At 40.1% G+C, this 23,251-nt stretch overlaps 1 protein-coding gene across 1 annotated transcript in view; it reads left to right on the top strand.

The window, feature by feature from the left end:
* PDLIM4 (PDZ and LIM domain 4) overlaps positions 1 to 23,251 on the top strand; it is a 181,194-nt gene that overhangs the window by 127,132 nt on the left and 30,811 nt on the right. Inside the window, exon 4 of the mRNA XM_072400844.1 lies at positions 20,653 to 20,849. Coding sequence (XP_072256945.1) covers positions 20,653 to 20,849 — 197 coding nt within the window. The remainder of the gene's footprint in view (positions 1 to 20,652; positions 20,850 to 23,251) is intronic.

Below are 23,251 nucleotides of genomic sequence, written 5' to 3'. Positions count from 1 at the left end.
TAGATGCCCTAAATGCCCCCATTACTAAAGAACTGATCACACTGACAATCAACCCTTTAAAAAATGGAAAAGCACCGGGTCTTAATTTTTACCTCTGACCCTAGAAGCGATAGTAATACTATTCAATTGGTTTTCCACACTTATGAAAGTTTTTCGGGGTTGAAAATAAACTTTGATAAAAGTGAGATATTGTCCTTAGCCAGATCTATTGAGGCTGCTGACAAATGGAGGGCACATGTACCATTAAAAATAGCACCGCACTCTATAGTATATTTAGGCCTTCATGTTGGTCGGTCACCTTCTTCCTTGTATACCTTAAATTATCCTCCTTTGATAAACAAAATACAAAGGGAATTAAGAGTATGGGAAAATTTACCACTGTCATTTTTAGGCCGGTGTCATTTGGTAAAGATGATGTCTTTTTCAAAATTGCTTTACCCTATGCAGACGTTGCCCCTTCTACTGAGGCATGCGGATGTCCATGTTCTTAATAGAGCTTTTACGAAATTTCTATGGGCAAGTAAACGCTCGAGAATTTCACTGGCAAAATTGTATTTGCCCAACACCGAAGGGGGTGTGGGCTTCCCAAATGTTAGACTATACAACCTTGCCTGCTTAACCCGACATGTTGTAGATTGGATCAAGGAGACGTCTTGTTATTCTAATGTACCATTGGAGAATGCTATGTCTCACCCCAGGGACCTCTGTGCTCTGTTACATTGCCAGTTTTCTAAGCTTCCAGTCTTTTTGCGACACAATGTACTGATAAGAGACACAGTGATTGCATGGAAGGTGACTAGACAACGTTTAAAACTACCAGCTCGCTTATCCCAATATCTACCCATTTGTGGTAACCCATTATTCCCACAGGCACAGGAATATGCTGCATTTCGGTTATGGAGACAAAAGGGCCTAAAATATTTTAGGGATCTCTTCCGACAGGAAGATCTGGCCAGTTTGTCCCTGACTGCTTTGCAGGTCAAATATGATATCCCTCGGTGCGCACTCCATCCCCTGTATTATAACCAGGCTATGTCCTATTTTAAATCAATGGTGGTACAATATGATAGCATAATCTGTCCTGATGGTTTTGACAAGCGCTTGTCGCTCTCTCCTCCTAATATCTCCAATATTTATGCTTACCTCCTGCCTTACTTTGTTAAATCCTTGGCTACTTCGAACGTGAAAATGTGGCAGAGAGATTTCCCCGATCCTGATATAGTGGAGTCTGACATACAGGGCTACCTAACGGTAAGACAAAGTATTGTGAATGAGATATGGAGGGAGTCCCAGTTTATGATACTACATAGAGCTTATAAGGTATTTAGGCCCTCCTTATCTGACCCACAACCTAGGACGTGGCACTTTCAATGCCCTAAGTGTAATGATATTAAGGCATCTTTATCACACCGCCTATGGTACTGCCCACGTATTACCAACTACTGGCAACAAATTATCCTGTTGATATCAAAGGTTATTGGTCATCCTATTCCTAATAAACCTTCTCTGCCTCTGTTTGGGTCCTGGGAAGGTGTAAGTACGGACAATATATCACGGTCTATGCAAAAATGGACTAATGTTTGCCTTCTGGCTGCCAGACGAGTGATTATGCAAAACTGGATTCAACCCCTTCCACCAACTTCGGAACAAGATCTTGCTTCACTTAAAGTCTTGTTTTATAGAGAAATGTTGGATGCTCAACTGCAAGGTGATGACTTTATAACTCGTTTTTGGCAACACTGGTACCAATTCCTACTTTATGCCTTTATCAACTCAGAACGCACATCGATCCTTCAACCATTTCAATACTCTACATGGTATATTACCAATATTTCGAGCCAATAGTCCTCATGTACTGCTGCAAGATTAAAATGGTTGAACTTGTTCTAGTGTTCCCCCTCCCCTCCTGCTTTATGTTTTCCCCTATACTACCCCATTGATTATTGTTTGTTTGATTGTATTTGTAAAATTATAAACCAATAAAGATAATTGGAAAAAAAAAACATCATCCTGCATCCCAGATTATAAAAGAAAATAGCTGGGTAGAATATATTGCAGCAAATAAGGAGGATCAGCCAGCCGAGCATCCTCCCATCTCAAATTTGTCATCCTCTGCGCTTGAATTTTAGATTTTGATGTTTGCAAGTATACTTTCGGGACGCCCTGTGCCTGTCCACTTTGGACATGAAACTTGAATTGAGTACTCCATGGGTTTTGAGAAACAAACAGATTGCAATGAAAAAAACTTGAAAAACAATAAACAGAGTGATTTCCATAACAAGTTGCGCACTTACCTTTTTTCCGATGGGATTCAAGAGATAAAATTGTGACTTATCTCTCTGAGATTCAGAGGAATCTGTCAAGTAATAAAGTATAAACAGTGTTCCTTTTTCTGCATGTTGTGTGTAAGTCCCGTACCAGAGTCCAGTTGTCGGAGGGATGAAACCCCCAAATCTATACAAAACTATAAAATGAACAGTCAGTCAAGAATTAGTTGTAAACAATAGTGCCTAGGCATGTTAAAATCAGCATCAAATATGTTATCAGTCAGCACTATATGATACCAGGCCCCCATAGCCTTGAGAGATCTTTGCTCCCTTTCAGAGCCGACATCCTAATTAGACAAAGGTAGACCTTTTTTAGCAGGTGATAAACTCCTTGGTTACTAGGGGAAGGTGACTTCTAGTGCGTCACCCATACCCCTGATTATTTTTTTTGCTCCCTCAGCAGATGTAAATGAGGCTTGGGCAGATGTAAATGAGGCTTCAATCCTGTAAAACTACCGTGTTTCCCCGTTGATAAGGCAGGGCCATCAAATAAGACAGCCCCCCTTTTTAGGTAAAAATGAAAAATAAGCCCCCCCCCCGCAAATAAGCCACCCACCGATTACTTACCAGAATCGCGTGGTGCGGTGGGTGACTCCGTGTGTGGTCTGTAGTCTTCTTCATGGGTAAATAAGGCATCCCCCTGAAAATAAGCCCTAGAGCATATTTTGGCCTTCAAAAAAAAATAAGACAGTGTCTTATCATCGGGGAAACAGGGTACTCTCAAAGTGGCAAGGTAGGCCATAGTGAATTTGATCCATTAGATCCACTAAGAATTGCCATTCAGCTCTTTGCACTCACCAACTCTGGTAGACTGTCAACTCGTAGATTGTTCCTCCTGGAACGATTCCCAAGGTCGTCCACCTTTTCTGCCAGCTTGACTAATTGTTTGTGCGACCCTTCAAAGGAATTTGCCTGGGTTTGCATTGTTGTTTCTAACTCTTCAATGCACTGTTCCACTTCCTGAAGATGGTGTGCTTGAGATGTTAGTTTCGACAAGTGTTTCTAAAGAGCTTTCCTGAATATCAGAGAAATATCTGCATTTAATAGTGTCACCACTTCTTTGGATAATATTGTATAATCTAAACCTGCTGGTAGACTGGAGTGGCTAGAGTCAGCATCTGAATCCTCTCCATCCGACTGTGTGAAGACTTCCGTCCCCGCCATTTTGGAAGACCGAGACGCCTTCTCTTTATAGGATGTTTTACCTCCAGAAGATGGTGTTCCTGTCGGAAACAAACCATTTTCCCATGCTTGGCAGCTTTAGGCATTGGATGGTAGCTATGGGGGGTTGCATACCCCTATATGGACCAAGTGCCAACTCATAACAGGCCAGAGCTCGCCGATACGCCACTAACCCATCAGGCGCCGGAACCGGAAGTCTATATTTAGTTTTGAAGCACCACTGATGTATTTGCTTGATTTAGGTTGACAAAAAGTTTAGTTTCACTTCATGTGCAGATCTACCATGGAGGATCCAATGCTCACTATTGTAAGTTCACTGTAGGATTTCAGGTGTAATAATGAACCAGAGCTCCTGACCTCAAGATAGGGATTTCCTTTGGTTACTAACAGTGTGCAGTCCTTTTGTATTGTTTACGTATACGATTTTTTAAACCTAATAAAACTTTTCACTTTGCCAATTGTGTGAACTATTCACAAAAGACACTACCACTGATACATTTCTAAGCATCTATGAGATTATAAGAGATAATAGAATAAGCATTGGGTCACTTATGTATTATAGCTTTTTACATGGAACTTACAGATGCATTGAAAACTTATTCTTAATTTTTAGACCTTCAACAAAAGGCATCTGTCAGGGACAATGAAACATCTGTTACACAAAACCTTCATATTTCTTTACTAAAGTACATCAAAATGTCACAACGGACAATGTTTGCAAAGACAGTGTGAAACCTATTGTTGCTTGTGATTCTGTATTTGAGGCAACTCATTTATCACTGTAAAATTCCCTTGGGCAAACTAGAAAAATTAGACTAGTAAATGACCATAAAACCAATATTTAATCTGTTTTTTAAATCTGACAGAATAAAAACACTGGCTGAAAAATTGTCTCTCCATTCCCAAGCTTTAGTCAATAGCACAATTGTTTCCAAGTGGAAAAAAAGACCACATTTAAGCTTTGCTTTTTAGTTCTAGCATAGATGTTCAGAAATGCTATCACTGACTGGAATGGATTGAAGGTCAGTGACAGGTCTCACATGGAAGACCAGACTTCATTTTTGCAACCAACTTCAGTACACCCTGTTTAGAGTAAAATACATACTTTTGTTATTCTTGTATTTATTTATTCAATTATTGCCTTTGTTTTTGCATTACAAACACTGTATGTAAGGCTAGGTACACACGTGCTATACCTGTCGTTAGAAAACGAATGACTAAACTGTACATACTGTAACGATTCAATCATTTAAATGTAATCCACCAATAATGTACACATACTAGATATGATCATTTGAACGATGATGAAAATGATGTGAACTGAAGAAAGTGTACTGCAGAACAATCTATGATCACTGAACGATTTACACAAAGGTGTTCCATTAAATGTACAAAAACCATTGCTGAAAAACAGCCAGACCCCTACACTATAAGCAAGAACAAGTGATATTAAAAATAGGGGGCCAAGAGCCAAAAGCCAGGAGCCCACATATAAAAGTACCAAGATTCCAATAGAATAATTCAGAATTCTGAGCCAGAGATCATAACAGATAAGCCATCCACCAGACGAAGTACACAAGGGCAAAACACTGAGTCGGGGTTACAGGCAAAGGTTGGTCCAGGCAGCATAGGCTCACAAGGTCAGCAACAGTAAATCAGACAATACTTCTCCAGCACAGATTAGCCCAGTTATACACTACAACAGGCACTGGTGACTGCGAGCAGAGATACTATAAAGTCCCAGCAGCAAATGACAGTGCAGGACTGAGTCAGGACCTAATTGCCTTTAAAATCACCTTCAGATGTGCACAGCCTAACAGAGTAATGCTGAAGATGCGGATAAAATACATCAGGCTACATGGCTTATGGGTAGCAGGGGCTTCTTCTATCTTAGTTCTCCTGGCTGCTGCAAATTACATGGCTGGGCAGAATAAACCATGTTTTATTCTGGGATAGTGCACAGCAAGGAATCGTCCGGCAGATAAACATCTCCTAACACATAGAACTACACTTGCAATGTTTGTTGACGTATATGAGATTATGGGCCTGATTTATCAAGCAAGTCCACGTAAGCTCGCTGCACGTATATACACGCCGATATACGAGGCGTATTTCCGCGAGCCAGAGTCGGAGCTGGGTGCTAGTACACTCGCATTCACTTGTCAGCTGGATTCCTGCCTTGATAAATGAGCAATAGGGGTAGAGAATACGCTAATTAAGGCGATTAGTTTGCAGCTGCACGAATTAGGAGGATCTGTCAAGCTCTGTCAATAGTGAGGTCATAGCAATTAATTAGCACACACCTGCTTCCTGTTCTGTGCTCATCTACAGTCCATTACAGGTCAGTTTGAATCTTTATTGCTTCACCTTCTTTTGGGTAAGTGATACATTTGTATATTACATTATACTCAATCACAAAATTGATAATTTTGTTTCAATCATTTTTATTGGGTTTCAACATTACAAAAACATACATAAACAAAAAGGGACACAAACAAAAGAACAATAAAAGGGGCAAAAGCCCACATTTACAGGAAAGCAGCATAATCCAGGTGTTGCCTTTCATATACAAACCTTTGTTCATATAGACTGGGGACAACTATAGGGGAGTCCAGGGAAGGATATGGGAAAACAAGGGGGGAGAACATGAAAAACATAACAAGACTTTTGAACCAGATGACAGAATATAGTGAATATTAGGGACCCATGGATACCTTATCAACATACGTTTTTCTCATAAAAACAGAAGGAAATAAACCACGAGAGCCTCGTTATTACTCTCTTTAACCATCCAGGGTAAACCTAGGTATGCAATAAAGACCCCTGTTCAAGGACAAATAAAAAAGGGAAGCCTTGGGGCAGAGGTAGGTGTGGGGTTAGGGGTATGGGAATGCCTGACTGGCCCAATATTCACCCACTTTCCAAATCTACGGATAAGGGACACTATCCAATCTCTTCGACGCCCTTGTTTTACTGTAGGCTTATGGCCAAAGCGATTTAAATTGGGTTGATTCTTTAAACCAGTCCCACACGGACCATATCATCTTGTATTGCTCCATCTTATTCTCATCTTCTGCAACCAGTAATTCCATATGTTGTATCTTTTCTAATTCAGCAAGCCAGTCCCTCATGGATGGTGCTGTGGATTGTTTCTATTTTCTAGGGATAATTGTTCTAGCCGCTATAAGAAAATGCCTAATTACATTCCGTTTACTAGCCTTTGTAGACCCAGGAAGGATGGATAGTAAAGATATTTTAGGTGACATCCTTAAATCGCAACCAGTCACTTTGTTATATAAATCGGTGATCTGGTCCCAGAAACTACAGATTTCCTGGCATTCCCACCAAATATGTAGCATAGTACCCCGTTGAGTGTGGCAACGCCAACATCTATCAGAGGTGGAGGGAGAAATCCGGTGTATGTCTGTTGGGCATCAATACCATCTGGATAAAATTTTATAGTTGGTCTCTTGGACCTTACACGGAAGTGCCATTTGATGGGTCAGTATAAATGCCTTTTCCTACTCCAAAGGGGAGATAGAGGACCCCAATTCTGTTTCCCAATATTTTGTGTAGGTGGGAACATTATTAGCAGATATTCTAGCTAGCATTTCGTACAACTGGGAAATAACATGGTCTGGCCTGCTTGTAGCGCTCAGCAAAATTGTATGGTTTCTGTGTATGGTGTATGTGTTGAGAAGTGTTGATAAAAAGGATGACAGCTGGGTATACGACATCCACGCATTCGGCTTTCTCTGGATCTCTGCATCTCGGCGCTTAAGGACGAGAAGGGAGGCAATCTCCCATTCTGCAATACACTGTATATCTGTAAGGAACTTACCCGCCCTGCGAGCCCGCGGTGTCCCTGGGGTTCCCAGCCACAGAGGGGGACGCCACAGTAGCAGGCAGCATGGCCGAGGCTGCTGCCCTGCTCGCAGCTTGTCTGTCTCTACAGGCGGAGGGATCCGCCCTGGCCAAATTACTGTTCAGCCAGGCAGCAGCCCTTGCATCCCTTTGGATGTGGTTCCTGCTCCCAGCACTCCTTTGCAATTGCAAAGTAGTGCACGTCCTAGGGGTACTGTGGGAAGAGGTGCGCGTGTCACCATGCGTCCCTCTTGTACCCCCCGAGGGCTTGGCACTCGGCTGCCTCGCCCTAGGGCGGGACAGAGTTAGTTTGAATTCCCTGCGGCCAATCAGCCGCAGGGGATTTACTCAGTCTCCTATCAGACAGTGCCAGGTGGCGCAAGGTGATTGGTCATCCTGGCGATTTAAGGAGAGCCTGTCCATTACACCATTGCCCGCTATAGCCTCTGTTAACACAGTGTGCTTGGGTGTGTCTTTGTGTGTTTAAAAAGTTTGTCTGCTTATCATTACCTTAGTGACCTGGTCTGAAACTCACCCTGCTTGAACTCTGCCAGCCCTGACCTCGGATTGTTATTGACCATTCTGCCTGCTGCCTGCCCTGACCTCAGATTGTTCTTGACCTGCATTTGCCTTATCCCTCTGTACTTCGCTTTATTGGACTTAACCCTTGCTGTGCTGTATGATTTCAAATAAAGCCTGATTCAAGGATATCTGGAATTGGCTGTGGTTTGTGTGCCCAGGCGCATTACAATATCTGCCTATTGTCCTGAGCCGTCCAAGATAGGAATTTACCGACATTCCTTGCTGGGGGGAATGCTGGATTGTCAAATAGGGGAGTCATGGGACCTATCTTGGTGGACACATGACCAACTCTAGTGAGACCGTCCCAGACCTTTAATAGATCTGAGGTAACAATTGGAAGTGGCTGTTGTATATGTAGTGCAGACCTGTCCACCCACAGTAGGGAACGGAGGTCAATGGGAGATAAAAAAATTCTCCAGGAGGACCCAGCTTTTCCTGTCTCTGTTGTGGAACCATTCTACTATACTAACATACTAATAATAATAATATACTAATAATAATAATAATAATATACTAACAGTATGGTGGCTTTGTAGTAATCGGGGCCCCCCGCTCCGCCCAATGCTTTAGGTCTAGTAAGATAACGTAACGCTGTTCTGGGACGTTTCGTTTTCCATAGAAAGTCTCTGCACATTTGCTGTACTTCATCAAGAAAAATGGGCGGTAGATATATCGGGGCCGTCTGGAAAATATACAACAGTCTGGGTAAGATATCCATTTTGAGAGTGGTAATTCTAGCAAACCAAGAAAGACGCAATAAAGCATATCTCCCCAGTTCCATCCTCAACTTACCCAGTAATGGTTTGTAATTACACTGGAACAACACTAGCAGGGTCTGCTGGTATAGAGATCCCTAAATATTTAATCTTTCCATTGCAGTGTTTAAAGGATGTATGGTCTTTAACAAATTGTATCTGTTCTGGTTGGAGTGAAACATTTAGCACTTCACATTTATTAAAGTTTACTTTAAAATTGCTCACTTCCCCAAATTTTTCAAACTCCTCTAGAATCGTCAGAATAGACCTCTGGGGTGACGAAATATACATAAGTAGATCGTCTACAAATAGGGACAGCTTGTAGTGGTGTTCCCCGATCCGAATCCCCTGGACATTTGGATTTTTCCGCAGGGCTACCGCCAGATGTTCCATTACTATAGCGTATAATAGGGGGGATAGCGGGCATCCCTGCCTAGTGCCATTAAGAATAGGGAAAGAAGTCGACAAACATCCATTTACCCTCACACAAGCCCTGGGGGCTTAGAGTGCAGCTATCCTGGCTATCATAAGTGGCCCCAAACCAATCTGACTCAACGCCTGATACATCAAGACCCAGTTCACCCTATCGAAAGCCTTCTCTGCGTCCACAGATAACAGACACATAGGGGTCCATGATGTTTTGGCAGCATGGGTGATCAGCAGGGTTTTGACCGTATTATCTCTAGCCTCCCTCCCGCTGATAAATCCAACCTGATCGGTGTGAATCAGATCGGGTACTTACGGAGATAATCGGTTGGCTATCAATTTAGAGAAAAGTTTTGCGTCCACATTAATTAATGAGATTGGCCTGTAGTTCGAGCATAGCGAGTGATCTTTACCAGGTTTAGGGAGAACTGTGATATGTGCCTCGAGGCTTTGGGCGGAGAAGAAAGTGTCATCTGCTATAGATGAAAAAACCCTTGTCATAAATGGGACAAGAGCTCCTGCATGCGTCTTGTAGAATTTAGGGGTGAACCCATCCGGGCCCGGGCTTTTGCCCGCAGGAGTATTTCTAATCGCCAGAGACACCTCCCCCTCCGTGAAAGCAGATTCTAAACTAGTAGACACTTCTGGGTCCAATTCTGGCAATGCTGTAAAAGCTATATAATCCCGAAGGGATAGGACTGAGTTCGACGTATTTTGAATAATATACAGACCTGAATAGTATTGTTGAAACGCCTTCAATACTTCCTGGGGTATAGCAGTGATATTACCCTTTGTGTTCTGAATATGTGGGATATACGCAGCTGCTGGTCTTGGGTGGAGCCCCCTCGCTGATAGGCGGCCACATTTTTCCCCGTACCGATAGTAAGATTTTCGGTATTTGTCTCTATACTTTTGGTGGGCTAAGTCATACAATTGTAGGAGGTGTCTCCTGGCAGAGGTCAATTCAGTAAACACATCTGAGGTCATATTATTATTGTGTAGTGGTTCTAGCTTCTGTATTTTGTTGACCGTATTGGCTATATCTTGAGTTCTGATTTTTTTAAGTCTCGTCCCCTGTTGGATCAGCACCCCACGTAGGACTGCCTTAAGTGCTTCCCATTGAAAAGGAAGGGAGGTATCATCCAACTCGTGGTCCTTCAGAAAATATTTGATGGTATCGTTGCATTTCCAAGTGCACTTGGAAATGCAACGATTCTTTGTTTAAGGACCCAGTTTGCGAGGGGGCAGTATTGGATACCATCAAATATTTTCTAAAGGACCATGACCTTCCTTTTCAATGGGAAGCACTTAAGGCCCTTGAGGACCTATACAGGGAGTCTGGAGAGTTAGCGTTACCGAGGCATGATCTGACCATGGGCAACTGTCAATAGACACTTCTGGGTGCCAAGCTAAGATCTTATGGCTCACTAGGATAAAGTCTATACGGGAGTATGTGTGGTGGGGATTAGCGTAGAATGTGTAGTCCTTGTCACCGGGATGCAGAGTTCGCCACGTGTCTAGAATTTGGAAATCATATAGTTTGGCCTTAAAAGCATTTAATTTTGAGTAAGATATTGAGGACTGACCTGTTTATGTGTCTATTAGTGTTGGTCGAATAGGTCGCTATTCGATTCGACCGCTATTTGGCCGAATAATGCATAATTATTCGGGTGGTCGAATGCCGAATTCGAACTCCATTAAAGTCATGGGGGGAAAAATTTGGGTTGTTATTCGGGTCGGTGGAGAGCTTCTACAGCCTATAAATACATTTAAAAAGACATGTCAAGTCTCTCCCATCTCTGCACAACACTGTACAAGTATAAATAAAATAAGGAAGTTTTTTTTCTGTTGCTAGCACGGCCATTTTATGGGGCAGCCAAGGGAACATACCGGATTTTACACGGTATCCGAGTACAACCAGAGAGGGACATGAGGGGGTTCCTCTGGTCCAAAAATTAGCCACCAGATTTCACCACTCCGTTACAAGCCATACACAGGCTTCAGAGTACAGGCAGAGAAGCAGTAGGAGGAGGCGGTGGGCACTGAGACAGAGCAGGCACAGCTTTGGTAACTGGCATCCAGAGTTGGGAACTCTGCAGGCGGCATCAGTTACAGCATGAGGAGGAGGCGTTGGGCCCTGATTTGAGTGGGTGGCATTTTTAACCCTGGAGAGCAGCTTGAACCGTAAGTGGAAGTGCATGTCAATCACATACAGTGGGTGGAACTCTGCCAGTGTGGCCCTGTCCAATTTTCCTGCTATGATGTCGCAGCGCACATTAGGAATGTGGTACTGTCACCAGCTTTGAATCCAACAGACATGGACGTGTTTCATGTCACCAGACATTTGTGGCTCAGCACCTAAGTGAGCTGAATAAACAGGTGGTCCAGGTTGGTTTATCATACTGGCTTGAAGAGGCCGCTACTTCCTTGTACTGTATTGGTGTAGTCCTGAAAACGACTGTACTCAGTTTGAGTGTTTCACCGATAGATAAATACATACATACATACGTGTATTACATACACACAGCCAGAGTCAGGGTACCCTCCCTGAATGCATGCACAGTGTAACACTTGTACTGAAAGACAGACACACAGACGCAGCGTATACTGCCGTATATAGTTTGTATACTGTCCTGCATATTACAAGCGTCACCACTGAAGGAAAGTGCTGCATACAACACACACACCGCACTTGCATTTTTAGTGTCCAATAAAAAAATCTTTAAATAATTTATATATAATTATTATGATATATATATATATCTATATATATAGATAGATATATATATATATCATATATATATTATTATTATATATATATAGATATATATAATTACTATTATAATACTATATAAATATTATACAATCTACTGTACAGTTATATTACAGGTTTAACTTGTTATACACGTGCAATTCTTGTCGTTGGAAAGGATCTTTCACGATTCTTTCCAACGATAAGAACCGCAAGATGCATGAACGAGTGCTGTACATACCGTTCTGCTCTATGGAGAGGGGAGGGGGAGAGCGACGCCCTGCTGCCCGCTCTCCCCCTTCCCTTGCATTATGATCGCTCATCGTTTATCGTCGGTGGATTCGCCAGGACGGATCCACGGACGATGAATGACCTGGGCTGTACACACGCCAGATTTGACGTGTGTGCGCAGCTTAACTAATATTTACCTTTGCAGGGCATAATGTAAATAATTCAGCACTTACCTGATTAGGATGAGGTAATGGATGACAAGGGATATATATATATATATATATATATATGTATATGATATATTTATAGGTCAATTTTTTTGTTGGATTTGACACACAAAATGCAAGTGCGCTGTGTTGTATGCAGCACTTTTCTTCAGTGGTGACGCTTGTAATATGCAGCACAGTATACAAACTATATAATGCAGTATACACTGCGTCTGTGTCTGTCACTCAGTACAAGTGGGATACTGTGCACGCGGTCAGCGAGGGGACCCTGCCTCTGGCTGCTTGTATGTAACACACTGACTGACTATCTATCTATCTAGCTTTCTAGCCTTCTAGCTTCTAACCTTCTAGCTTCTAGCCTTCTAGCTTCTAACCTATCTATCTATCTATCTATCTATCTATCTATCTTTCTAGCAAACAGTGAAACACTCTTCCTATCTGAGTACAGTAGATTCCAGGACTGCACAAATACAGTACAATCCAACAATCTATCTGACTAATAGTGTGAGTGTGACACAGTCTAACAAAGTAAAGCACTTTTTTTCACTTGACAAAGAAAGTAAGCCAAGCAGCACAGAGAGGTTGTGTTGCAATCAGCAAAATCTCTGTCAGGAGTGGGAAATGCAGGCACGCCTTCGCCACAACAAAGATGGAGGGGGCATCCCTGCTGTAATTGGAGGGTATGGGGGAGTTGCCCACCCTGCCCAGTTGTTTCAGTGCATTGTGGGAAATTCGAATTCGGGTTTGTTGAATACCCCTTTTGTTTTGCCTTCAGGATTGGAACTATGCATCCAAGTAGTGTAGTAGCCATTGTGTATGGGGGGTATCTTTTGAGAGTGGAAATGTGTTTCTTGAAGCAATAGGATGGATATAGCTTTGTGTTGACCGTACAGAAATTGGGAGCGCTTGATAGGACTGTTAAGTCCTTTGGCATTAAGGGTACAAATTGTCAACCCCTGTGTGGTGCGTGACTGTATAGGCATATCTATGGCGTCGTGATTTACTCCTTAAGAGACCAGCTAACTAACCTGAAAGGTAAAATTAACTGAAACCTTTTCGGTATGCCAAGCGTCGAGGTAAGCAGATTAGGCCAGTCAGGATCTGGGGGCTTGGGCAGGGATGGGCAGGTAAGGGAGGTTTGGGGCTACAGTCGGCTGGGGGGGGGGCTAATTCCCAGTCGTCTAAGGGGGACTATAAAGATAAGGTTTAACCTTTTTCGCCGCCTTTATTGGCGGTTCACCTATGCGGGGTGATGCGGCAGAAAAAAGGCGGAGGCGGAAAATATAACTTTGTAGGTGTACCTGCTTTGGGGAAAAGCCAATACTATATCAAAACTTCTGGAACACATAATAACATACATGAAGTAGTCAACAACAGAACCTTTAGCATTAGAGCATAAAACACAGAAACAACATATTTGTGCCTTAAAACAGTATTTCCTTAGACACCCACCCACGGGCCCTCATAAAATTGTCCGACCCAAACTAATTATATCATGAATCTCTAGTAGCGGAGTGACCAAGACCGTAGGGGGTCTTTAGGAGAAATCTACCAGGACATAACAAACCCCGCACTATCTTGGGACCATACTCTTTGTGGTCATCTCCATATAATGTCAAAAAGTGGCATATCTATATGAGCATATGTATATACCTCAGTTAATGGATGAGGAAAAATTGACATAAAGATAAAAGTAACAGTAACTACCCTCTGTAAATGATATCTGAAGAAGGGAGGGGGTGTTTCGCCCATTCCAATATACCACTGCCCTCCCCATTAACCCTTCAACACACCAGTTCACATCCGATCATATATGATGTCATTGTTATAAATGAAAAATGTTTTGTCATTTTTTTCACAAATATTGAGTACAAATGTCTGCATGGTTTCCACTCCAAATTGCTACTTGAACCCCCTCATTGTCTTTGTCCCATTCTCAAAGTCTCATTGTCACATATTGGTATTTGAATGTATTATGTACATATTCCTTTTATGAATAAATTGTCATGGTTTTTATTTCTTTGTTTTTTTTTTTAATTTTAATAGTCTGACATTTGCACTCATGTTGATTTGCTACATTTGTCCGAACAAGGGTCCGAACAAGGGTCTAGTAGATATCATGAATATAAAAAAGTTTGAAACACACAATCATGTAAAAAAAAAAGTGTACTTTTAAAAAAATAAATAAAAAACACAAAAATCAGCTTAACCCTAGTGTTCTAATTCTGTCAGTTTTTTGATGCAAAAAGTGATCTTATTTTTTTTGCATAGAAATTTCTGTTTATATTCTGGGCTTGTAATTCTTAGGATTAACTCCCGGGTATGATAATTATATTTATTTATTATATTATAATCATAAATTATATTATAATACATAATTATAAATAATTTAAAAAAATAATGAAATAATAGACAACAATGTATTCTAAAAATAAAATATAAAATTAAAAATGTACTTATTTTTATTTTATGTTGTGTGGTGTTTTTGTACTGTAAAAACCATTTTAAATTTCCCTCCCAGACACACCCCCATACATCACCACTCACATCACCCGGTAGATGACTCATCCTCCGGGGTGATGTGAGTGGGGATTTCTCTGCCTACTCACACAGGCACACAGACGCTGGAGCTGCTGCTGCTCGCATCTCCAGAGAGATGCAAAGCACAATGCAGGATTTCTGCACTGTGCTTCACATCTCACTGCAGATGCCAGCAGCAATAGCAAATTTTTTATTGCTGCTGGAGGAGCTGCGGGGACAGGGTAAGTATTTTCTTTCAGTTGTAATCCGATTGTCATACAATGTATGACAATCGTATTGCAATATAACGTTTGTTTATATTTTTAACCACCTGAGAAAAGTTCAGGTTTAACACTTTTTTCAAGTGTTTTTACCCCGAACCAAGGTCGGGTTTAACAGCCAGGTGGTTAAACAGGTTGTCAATTAGCTGTCCAGCTGAGTTGCATAATCATTCTAACAAACCTGATGGTAATGGAAGGAGGTCCAGGTTGCCAAGCACAACATCAAACCACATTGATTGGGTCAAGCACTTTTAGAATTTTAGAAACAGATGTTCTGTTGTTGCTCAACTTAATTTCGCTTATTAAATAGTGGATTGTATGCATTATTTAGGTGTTTACATAAAACAAATAGTACTAGTATCTAAAACTTCCAGGGACGAATACACTTTGTCCCAAACATATTTTCCTGCTTTTCCAGCCTTTCAGGGTGTTTATGCAGGTTTGAATTGCATTTTAGACCCTGGCCCACTATATATTGACTTACTCACCTCAGCTTGGTAGTTCCTCCTTTAACCAGAAGCAATATCATCCATGAATGTTGCTTGGATCCAAGCCCATGACTTTAGAAATCATAGGCAATCTTTTCAATTTGAGGGATGTTAAGCAATATGCCCAAAAAATCCTCTTTGCCCATTTCTTCCTATAATTTTTCTTTTATTTGTATATGTACACACATAAATGCATACATATATATATATATATATATATATATATATGCATGTATGTTCATACATTAATGCACATGATGCAAAACAAATATACACATAAAAAGAAAAACTTACCGGAATGATAATCTGACAGAACACAGTTAACGCGCACATAACGGTTATGCCTTGGCGCACAGCATTTCGCATTACACTCCAGATGTTTGGCCCACAACTATGTGCATCAAACAACTGAGTTTTTATAAGCCAATTGTGCTGTTTTTAGCCTTCTTAAACTTCTTAAAAACAAGCATAATTTACTTTTTAATTTGTAGGTCCTGGAAAAATGTAAAGCAGATAACATAAAAACAACTACAACAGTTTTCAAAAAACTTTATTCAAAATAAACCTATTTGCTAAAATGTAACATTAAAATACAGAGACCACAAAGACACCACTACGTTTACATGCCAAAAACACATCCATATAAAGCCAAATTAGTTCAAAAATGGCCCAACAAATATTGCAAACCAAAAATACTTACCAAACCAGAATGCAGTTTTGACCTATCAAGGGTGGAAAACTGGATTAAAAAATATTTATGCAGGACAAACATTTAAAGGTGGTAATAAGGACATAATATTGAAATGAAACAATATGGCCACAAATACAATAACATAGCATAAACATTGACTTCTTAATTGCAAAATGGACATTGAAACATTCAAATTTTATAAACAACCCCCCCCCCCCCCACTACAACAAAAAAAAAAAAACAGACAAAAGAAAAAGCAATTCAGGCAACACCCTTGTCTATGTTCATGTTTATGTGCACAGCTGATAAGAATTTGCGTGTAATTGGGACATGCGCAGTCTATGCAATTTGGCTGTTTTTTTTTTTTTTGACAGTTTGACATTCCATAACCATTTATGGATATGATCCTTTACATTTGTTCACTAGTGAACAGCTATCTAATAAATATTAAATTAAAACAAAGTAGACTTTAATGTTCAAGTCATTTATTAAATGTGTGTGTTTAGTGTAACTTTTAACATTTTTGATTATTATATTTTATATTATATTCTTATTTTATTATATTTTTTATATCTTTTTATATATATATATATATATATATATATATTGTGAGATCACCCGTAGTAACGGTTTCAAAGCAGAAAACAGGGCCAGCTGGTTTTAAGCCCACCAAGGGTTTATTTCACTTCACTATTTACACACAAAACAGGCAAAATAAAACAAACAGCGAAAAGAAAGCCTGGCCACTTGGCCACTAACTCACTGTTAGTTCCCTTAAATAGCAGTCCAGCCCAACCTAGTCTTGTTCAGGACTCCAAGGTCCTAACCATATATATTTTGCAATGGTCTGTGTCTTTACTCACAGTTCCCAGTTCACCTTGGACCTCCTCATAGCTCAGCAGCCAAGACAATAAGCAGGCTGGGAGTTTATATCCCCAGCCTAATTTCCAGGATGCATTTCAGGTGATACAGTTACACCTGATAATACCCAGGCCCCTTTAACTCCCCCACCTGGCCAAGAAGCCTGGTACTTCAAACCCCACCTTCAGGTTAAAAGGAGAGAGAGAGATAGCTATAAATAAATAAAAATATATATATGGAAGCAAAGAAGAATTTAGTTGGATGATCTAGTCGGCTGGCAAAAGCCAGGTCTCCCCTGCCCGAACTTGCAAATATTTATCACCAGGCGGATCCTCGGGTCGGGCATCGCAAGCGTTTAGGTAGGCACCTATATAAACAGCTGAAATCTGTTAACTCTTTCCGAACCTGAAAATATTAGATTATTTAAAAATATGCTTATTTCCTAGCTAATATATATGTTTGAAACATTTGAAAATATGCTTATTTCTTAGCTAATATATATTTTTGAAACATTTGAACAGCCCAAACATTTTTTTAGGGCTAAGTGTAAGAGGTGTGTCATTTGAAAGAATTAATTTTTTAGAGGAACAGTGATTTTTAACGCAAGCTCGCCAGTGTCAAGGTCATGGAGATGTGCGGTTTGGAGCGAGCAAGCATTTAAGTTGATAAATGCCGGGTGAATGTCACACACGGAGAGACAGGACCACTAAGGGGCGTATGGAGGTGGTGCGAGCCCTGAGAAGGACCAAGGCGCAGCGTCTAAGCCGTAACCAGGTTTTCTCCAGAGCCTTTGATGGTAAAGATGTTGCGCTGCTGGTTATGACCAGGTTGAGGTCCTTGGGCACACCAAGGTGGGCAAGCATGGTAACAAATCACCAGGCAGGAGGATAGTCAGGGAAAACCGTGGTCGAGACAGGAAGCAAGAGAGGTCAGGTCACACACCAGGGGTCAATAGCCAGGGATCCAGGAGACAGACAGCAATGACACAGGGGCCACTGTGGCACAGGGAACACTGGAGACACTGGAAACAGCAGGAGGCACAGGAGAAGCAGGGATTTCCACAGGCAGACAGGAACACTGGAACAGCACAGGGAAGTTGGCTGGACTGACCAACAGACTGGACAACGAGGTGTTAAACACAGGAACTGGACACAAGAAACACTGGATTATGCAGCAGGTGTACAGGAGAGACACAAAGGAGACACAATGGAGACACAAAGGAGACAGAACTGGTTGCACGAACACAAAATGGAGTCTGAGAGCAAGCTAAATAGCCAGGGCTGTAAAAGAGGCTATTTTCTGATTGGCCAGCAGCATGGATGGAGTTGATAAAGCTTGGAAACAGAGGCACGCCCAGCATCAGAACTGCCTGCATGTGCAGGGGGGAGATGCCTGTGCTTTAGTGAGGAACAGGTAAGTGTGACAGTGAATACGCCAGCGTATTCTCAACGTCTAAAAAATCGTTGATAAATAGGTTTTTGGCGTCTGATTTTGGATCGTGAATACGTGTGCGGAAGTGAGCTTCTGATTTTGCTTGATGAATCAGGCTCCCCAAGTCTAGATACAATAAGGGACTTCGCTGGTGATGTACATGTCAGCTCCTGTAGGCTTTTTAAAATTAATCCTTTTAAATATTTAGGATGATGTGAATCAAGGTTTTTTTGCATGCAGCAATTTCTCTAATTCAAAACATCAGCATCCAGAAGTTATATCTGACATCATACTTATGTCAGTCAATTGAGATGCAAATCAGTGTTTAGTTTGGATTCTGTCACACTCTAGTAAAATCATATGTTACTTTACAATAGGTATAAGTTAGTTGTTTATACAGTTCATGAAGTGTGATGAGAAAACAAAATTCTATCCAATTAGGCCAATAATAGAAATTACATCTGAAGTGAAACTTTAGGCAAACAACTATATACAAGTTTGAAATAAACAAACTTAGCCTACTGCATTAGGGATTTTTCAGATTCAACCCAAGAAATAGCTTGTGTTTACAACAAACTATGTATGTCTTTTTAAAGTGACACTTGACCTTTTCTCCTTTCCTTTCTGCCAAAGAGGAACAGGTATTCAACGGCATCTGGAATGAATGTCACCCTTACATATTTCATTTCAGGGAAGGGCAGCCCTTCCTGAGTGGTCATTTTTATTGTGCTGTTCATTGTACTCAAAAAGCTTAGCTAGACATGTGAATATGCAAGAGTTACGTTTCTCGTAACCTAATTTATAACCCTAAAATCTGATATTAATATACCAGTCTAGGAAGTGGGCTTTTGTAACTTTCTATGAGCTCTGATATATCCTATTTTAATATTGTGGCTTTAATATAGCTTTTTATGTTTGTGGAACAATGGAAAGCCAATACATAGAACAGTTGTAAGTTATGCAAAAAGATTAAGTAAACTTGGATAGATTTTTATATCATGAGTAGAAAATAAAAATGCTACATAAAGTAGCTTGGAATTTACTAACATAATAACAAGACTAATTTTAGAAAACACTAATTGGTTCATTAGGTATGTTTTTTTTTTTTTTGCACCGAATGAATTTGCAAACTCAGATATGCCCACTACAAGTAAGAATATACTTATATTTAGACAGTATTTTCTAATCTGTAGTTTCAGCTTTAGCATTTTCACCTCTTTTCTTTTAGAAACATCTGGACATGAAAAGAAAACTTTAAAAAGAAAGTCATTCTGACATTTATTACATGTCTTCGTTTGAATATTTAATTATTATATTTTACCTGTTGTGAAGACAATTCACAAATTTGAATTTCCCCACAGTTGTCACCTTGACAAATATTTCCCTGGCGTAGACAAAAACAGTAATAAAAACCTCACAGGGGATCAAGAAATCTTTGCTCTATCCAAAACTAAAAAGTTTTGGGTTTAGATAAACTTTAAATGTACTAACTGTTAATTGACTCACTGGCCCTGATATATTAAAACATCCCAAGGCTCAAATTAGCTGAAAAAAGCAGATGTTCTGAAAGAGCAGTATCAGACTTTAAGCATAGGTAGTTGCCCTGATTTATTAAAGCTCTCCAAGGCTCGAGAGGATACACTTTCATCAGTGAAGCTGGGGATCCAGAAAATCTGGAATCATTACTAAAACTATCTCCTAAACACCTAGAAGGAAGCTAGGAGGTAGAAAGGAGGAAGAGCATTGGGGGTAGGCAGTAGTAGTCTATGACTGATGTCAACAGCCTCCCTTTGACAATCAGAACTTAACTGTCAGCATGAACAGTAAGGTCATTTTGTTGAAGTGGCCTGATCTGTGGGTCGAGTTTAATTTGTTAATGCACATTGGGGAAATATTGTGAATAAGTTATACCTTTAAGTGTTGTTAACAAAATTCTAACAATACATAGCATCATGTTCTACATTATAATTTAGTATTGTTTTCTGGAACATTGGGATTTTTATAGTATTTATTGTGTTAAATGTTTTATTGTAGGGCATTTTTCCAACAGAAAGAACCAATAACAGACGACCTTCTTCATTTTCTCCACGGACCAGTCCCAGTGATGTTCGCCCAGTGCTTAGTGCCCAGTACAACAATCCATCCAGACTTTATACAAATGACAACAATAATGGCATAGATACTCACCTTTCTTCACACATGGGTGGGATCAGTATTTCTTCACCTACTAAGTAAGTATGTTTTAATTTTTTTTTAAACTAATTTTTTTACTCAGTAAGGGCAACAAAGATGGCTTATTTTTTCTGTTCTGAGATGTCAGAATTTGCTGTACTGGCGGAGGACAATTAAATGAAGCACAATTTTATATGAAGTAGTGTACATGTACAGAATGTTTGGATTAGATGAGAACCTACTTTCCTCCCCAGCTGCTCTAAATCAAAAGTATGTATACATTTTATTTGGGGAATGACTTTGTTTATAAAATAATATTTCCAAATATGCTCTACCTAATTTAATTTGTGCATATATACACAGCCATCAATAGAAATGTGTTCTGAAGGGAAACGTAATTTCTGTTGCACATATAAACAAGACTTAAAAGCAGATGTGGACATTCTCATCACTATTTTTTGAAAATTATGCATAACACTAGGAGATTCCCTACTAGTTTTCATAGCAAGGATTCACATATCCATAGTTACATAGTTACATAGTAGCTTAGGTTGAAAAAAGACATAAATCCATCAAGTTCAACCACTAGGGAAATAAACATATCCCAGATATAAAACCCTATAAGACATAGTTGGTCCAGAGGAAGGCAAAAAAACCCTGATACATGAGGCAATCGGATGTTCCCAGGATCAACAGTCACTGGTATTTATCCATCCTTCCATCCTTCCAGCAATCTTGATAAAGATAAAAAACATTCACTTACTGGCTCAGATATTTCTTATTCTAGTCACAGTTACATATCAAATATGTTCTTTTCATATTGCTATGGGAAAGGATCCCCTGTGATTGTTTATGCCTGCTGGAAAATCTTTTTAAATCCATTAAGAGCATTTTTGCTGAAAATAACAACTTCTATATTAACCCAATTACTATGGTATGATCACTAGCAATGTTTAGTTTATGGTAATAAACACCTAATAGAATCCAACAAGCTTAAAGCATGCAAGAAATTACTTCAGCTTTTATTCAGCAATTTCATGCATACCTTAAATCTTGCCCTCCTGTGCCCTCTGTCTAGTAACTTATACCATTGGCATTGTGCATAATTTTAACTTTTTCTTACAAGGGTTTTTTCCTTGCCTTACAAAAAATTTGTAAGTTTGTTTGGCCAGTTTTCTCATTCACACATCCCTGCTACACAGTATAGCCAGGCAGATGGAACTTTTTGTAGATTCCTTTCCTCTTTCTACATCCTGCTCATTGGCATTAGGATTATCACCTGTGTCTAGCAAGCAGGGTGGTCACACAGAAAGCATCACGACTGAATTAGTAGTTTTATCTTGCTGCTTATGCAGTGTGACAGATGTGTGTAAATTACACTAAAACTGAATAGATTTACAAATCCTTTGATAAATCAAACAGTTTACATATGCATATTTCATTTATGTACACCTTTGCTGAAATTGAATACAGTATATTTCCTTTTGCATGAATTTAACTTAAAGGGTACCTGAAGTTTTTAGTAAACTGCCCACAAATGACTCTCCTTGTGCCACATATCTTCAGGTACTGACTTCTGGCTGTATAAGCTGCTGCTGAGGATAAACCTTGGATGTGCAACATTAACAACCTCTATATTCAGAGCTCATTGTAAAGGTATAGGGGAAAGAAGGGGAAAGAGGTTTCAGGCTCAGGAGGTTTTTGTGCAAAAATAAATCAAGTGTGTATTTTTCAAATTACAATTAGTACATACTTCAAAGGTACATATTATTTATTTAAAACAAAAATGATATTTATATATCCACCACGTATATGTTAAGTATATATAATAAATCTTTAATGCAATTCTATCTATAATTAAATATTATTCTGCACAGACTGTATAAAAATATGTACAAATGATTATTGGTGTTATGAAATTTTGAAAAATATTTTGTCTCAAAATATTTCATAATCACATGCAACATATATGATGAATATAATAAGTTCAGTGTTCAAGTTCATAGCACTTTCATGTCTGATTTAAATTGTAAGTCCCCTGTGCCTCTGCAGGGACTTGCAGGAGAGCCGGCGCCTCAAACGCCACGGCCAGCACACGGAGTATCTGATTTTTTAACAGACTCTCCGTGCTTGGCCGGCTTTCTTCCTCCGTGCGTCCCTCCCCTTTTTGGGAGGGACGCCTCTCTGTCAGTAGGAGATGTATGCCTCTCGTCAGGCCGAAATGGAGTCCCTGTAGATGTCACAGGGAACTCATAATCCTGATGCAGGACGCGTGCACACCGTCCCAGCTGCAGCCTCACCTGATTAACTCATAACTATAAAAAACAGATCTCAAATACAACCAGCCCTCTGGCTGCATGAATTACTACATACCCTCTCCCGGTCGTATGGCTAACTACAAGTCTTAGCACAATAGCAGCCCTCTTGGCTGTATAAGATAGGATATTTTTTTCCTCTCCTC

Source organism: Pyxicephalus adspersus, chromosome 2 (genome assembly GCF_032062135.1).
Source record: "Pyxicephalus adspersus chromosome 2, UCB_Pads_2.0, whole genome shotgun sequence".
Lineage (NCBI taxonomy): Eukaryota > Metazoa > Chordata > Amphibia > Anura > Pyxicephalidae > Pyxicephalus > Pyxicephalus adspersus.
This window is presented reverse-complemented; position numbering and strand designations above follow the sequence as displayed.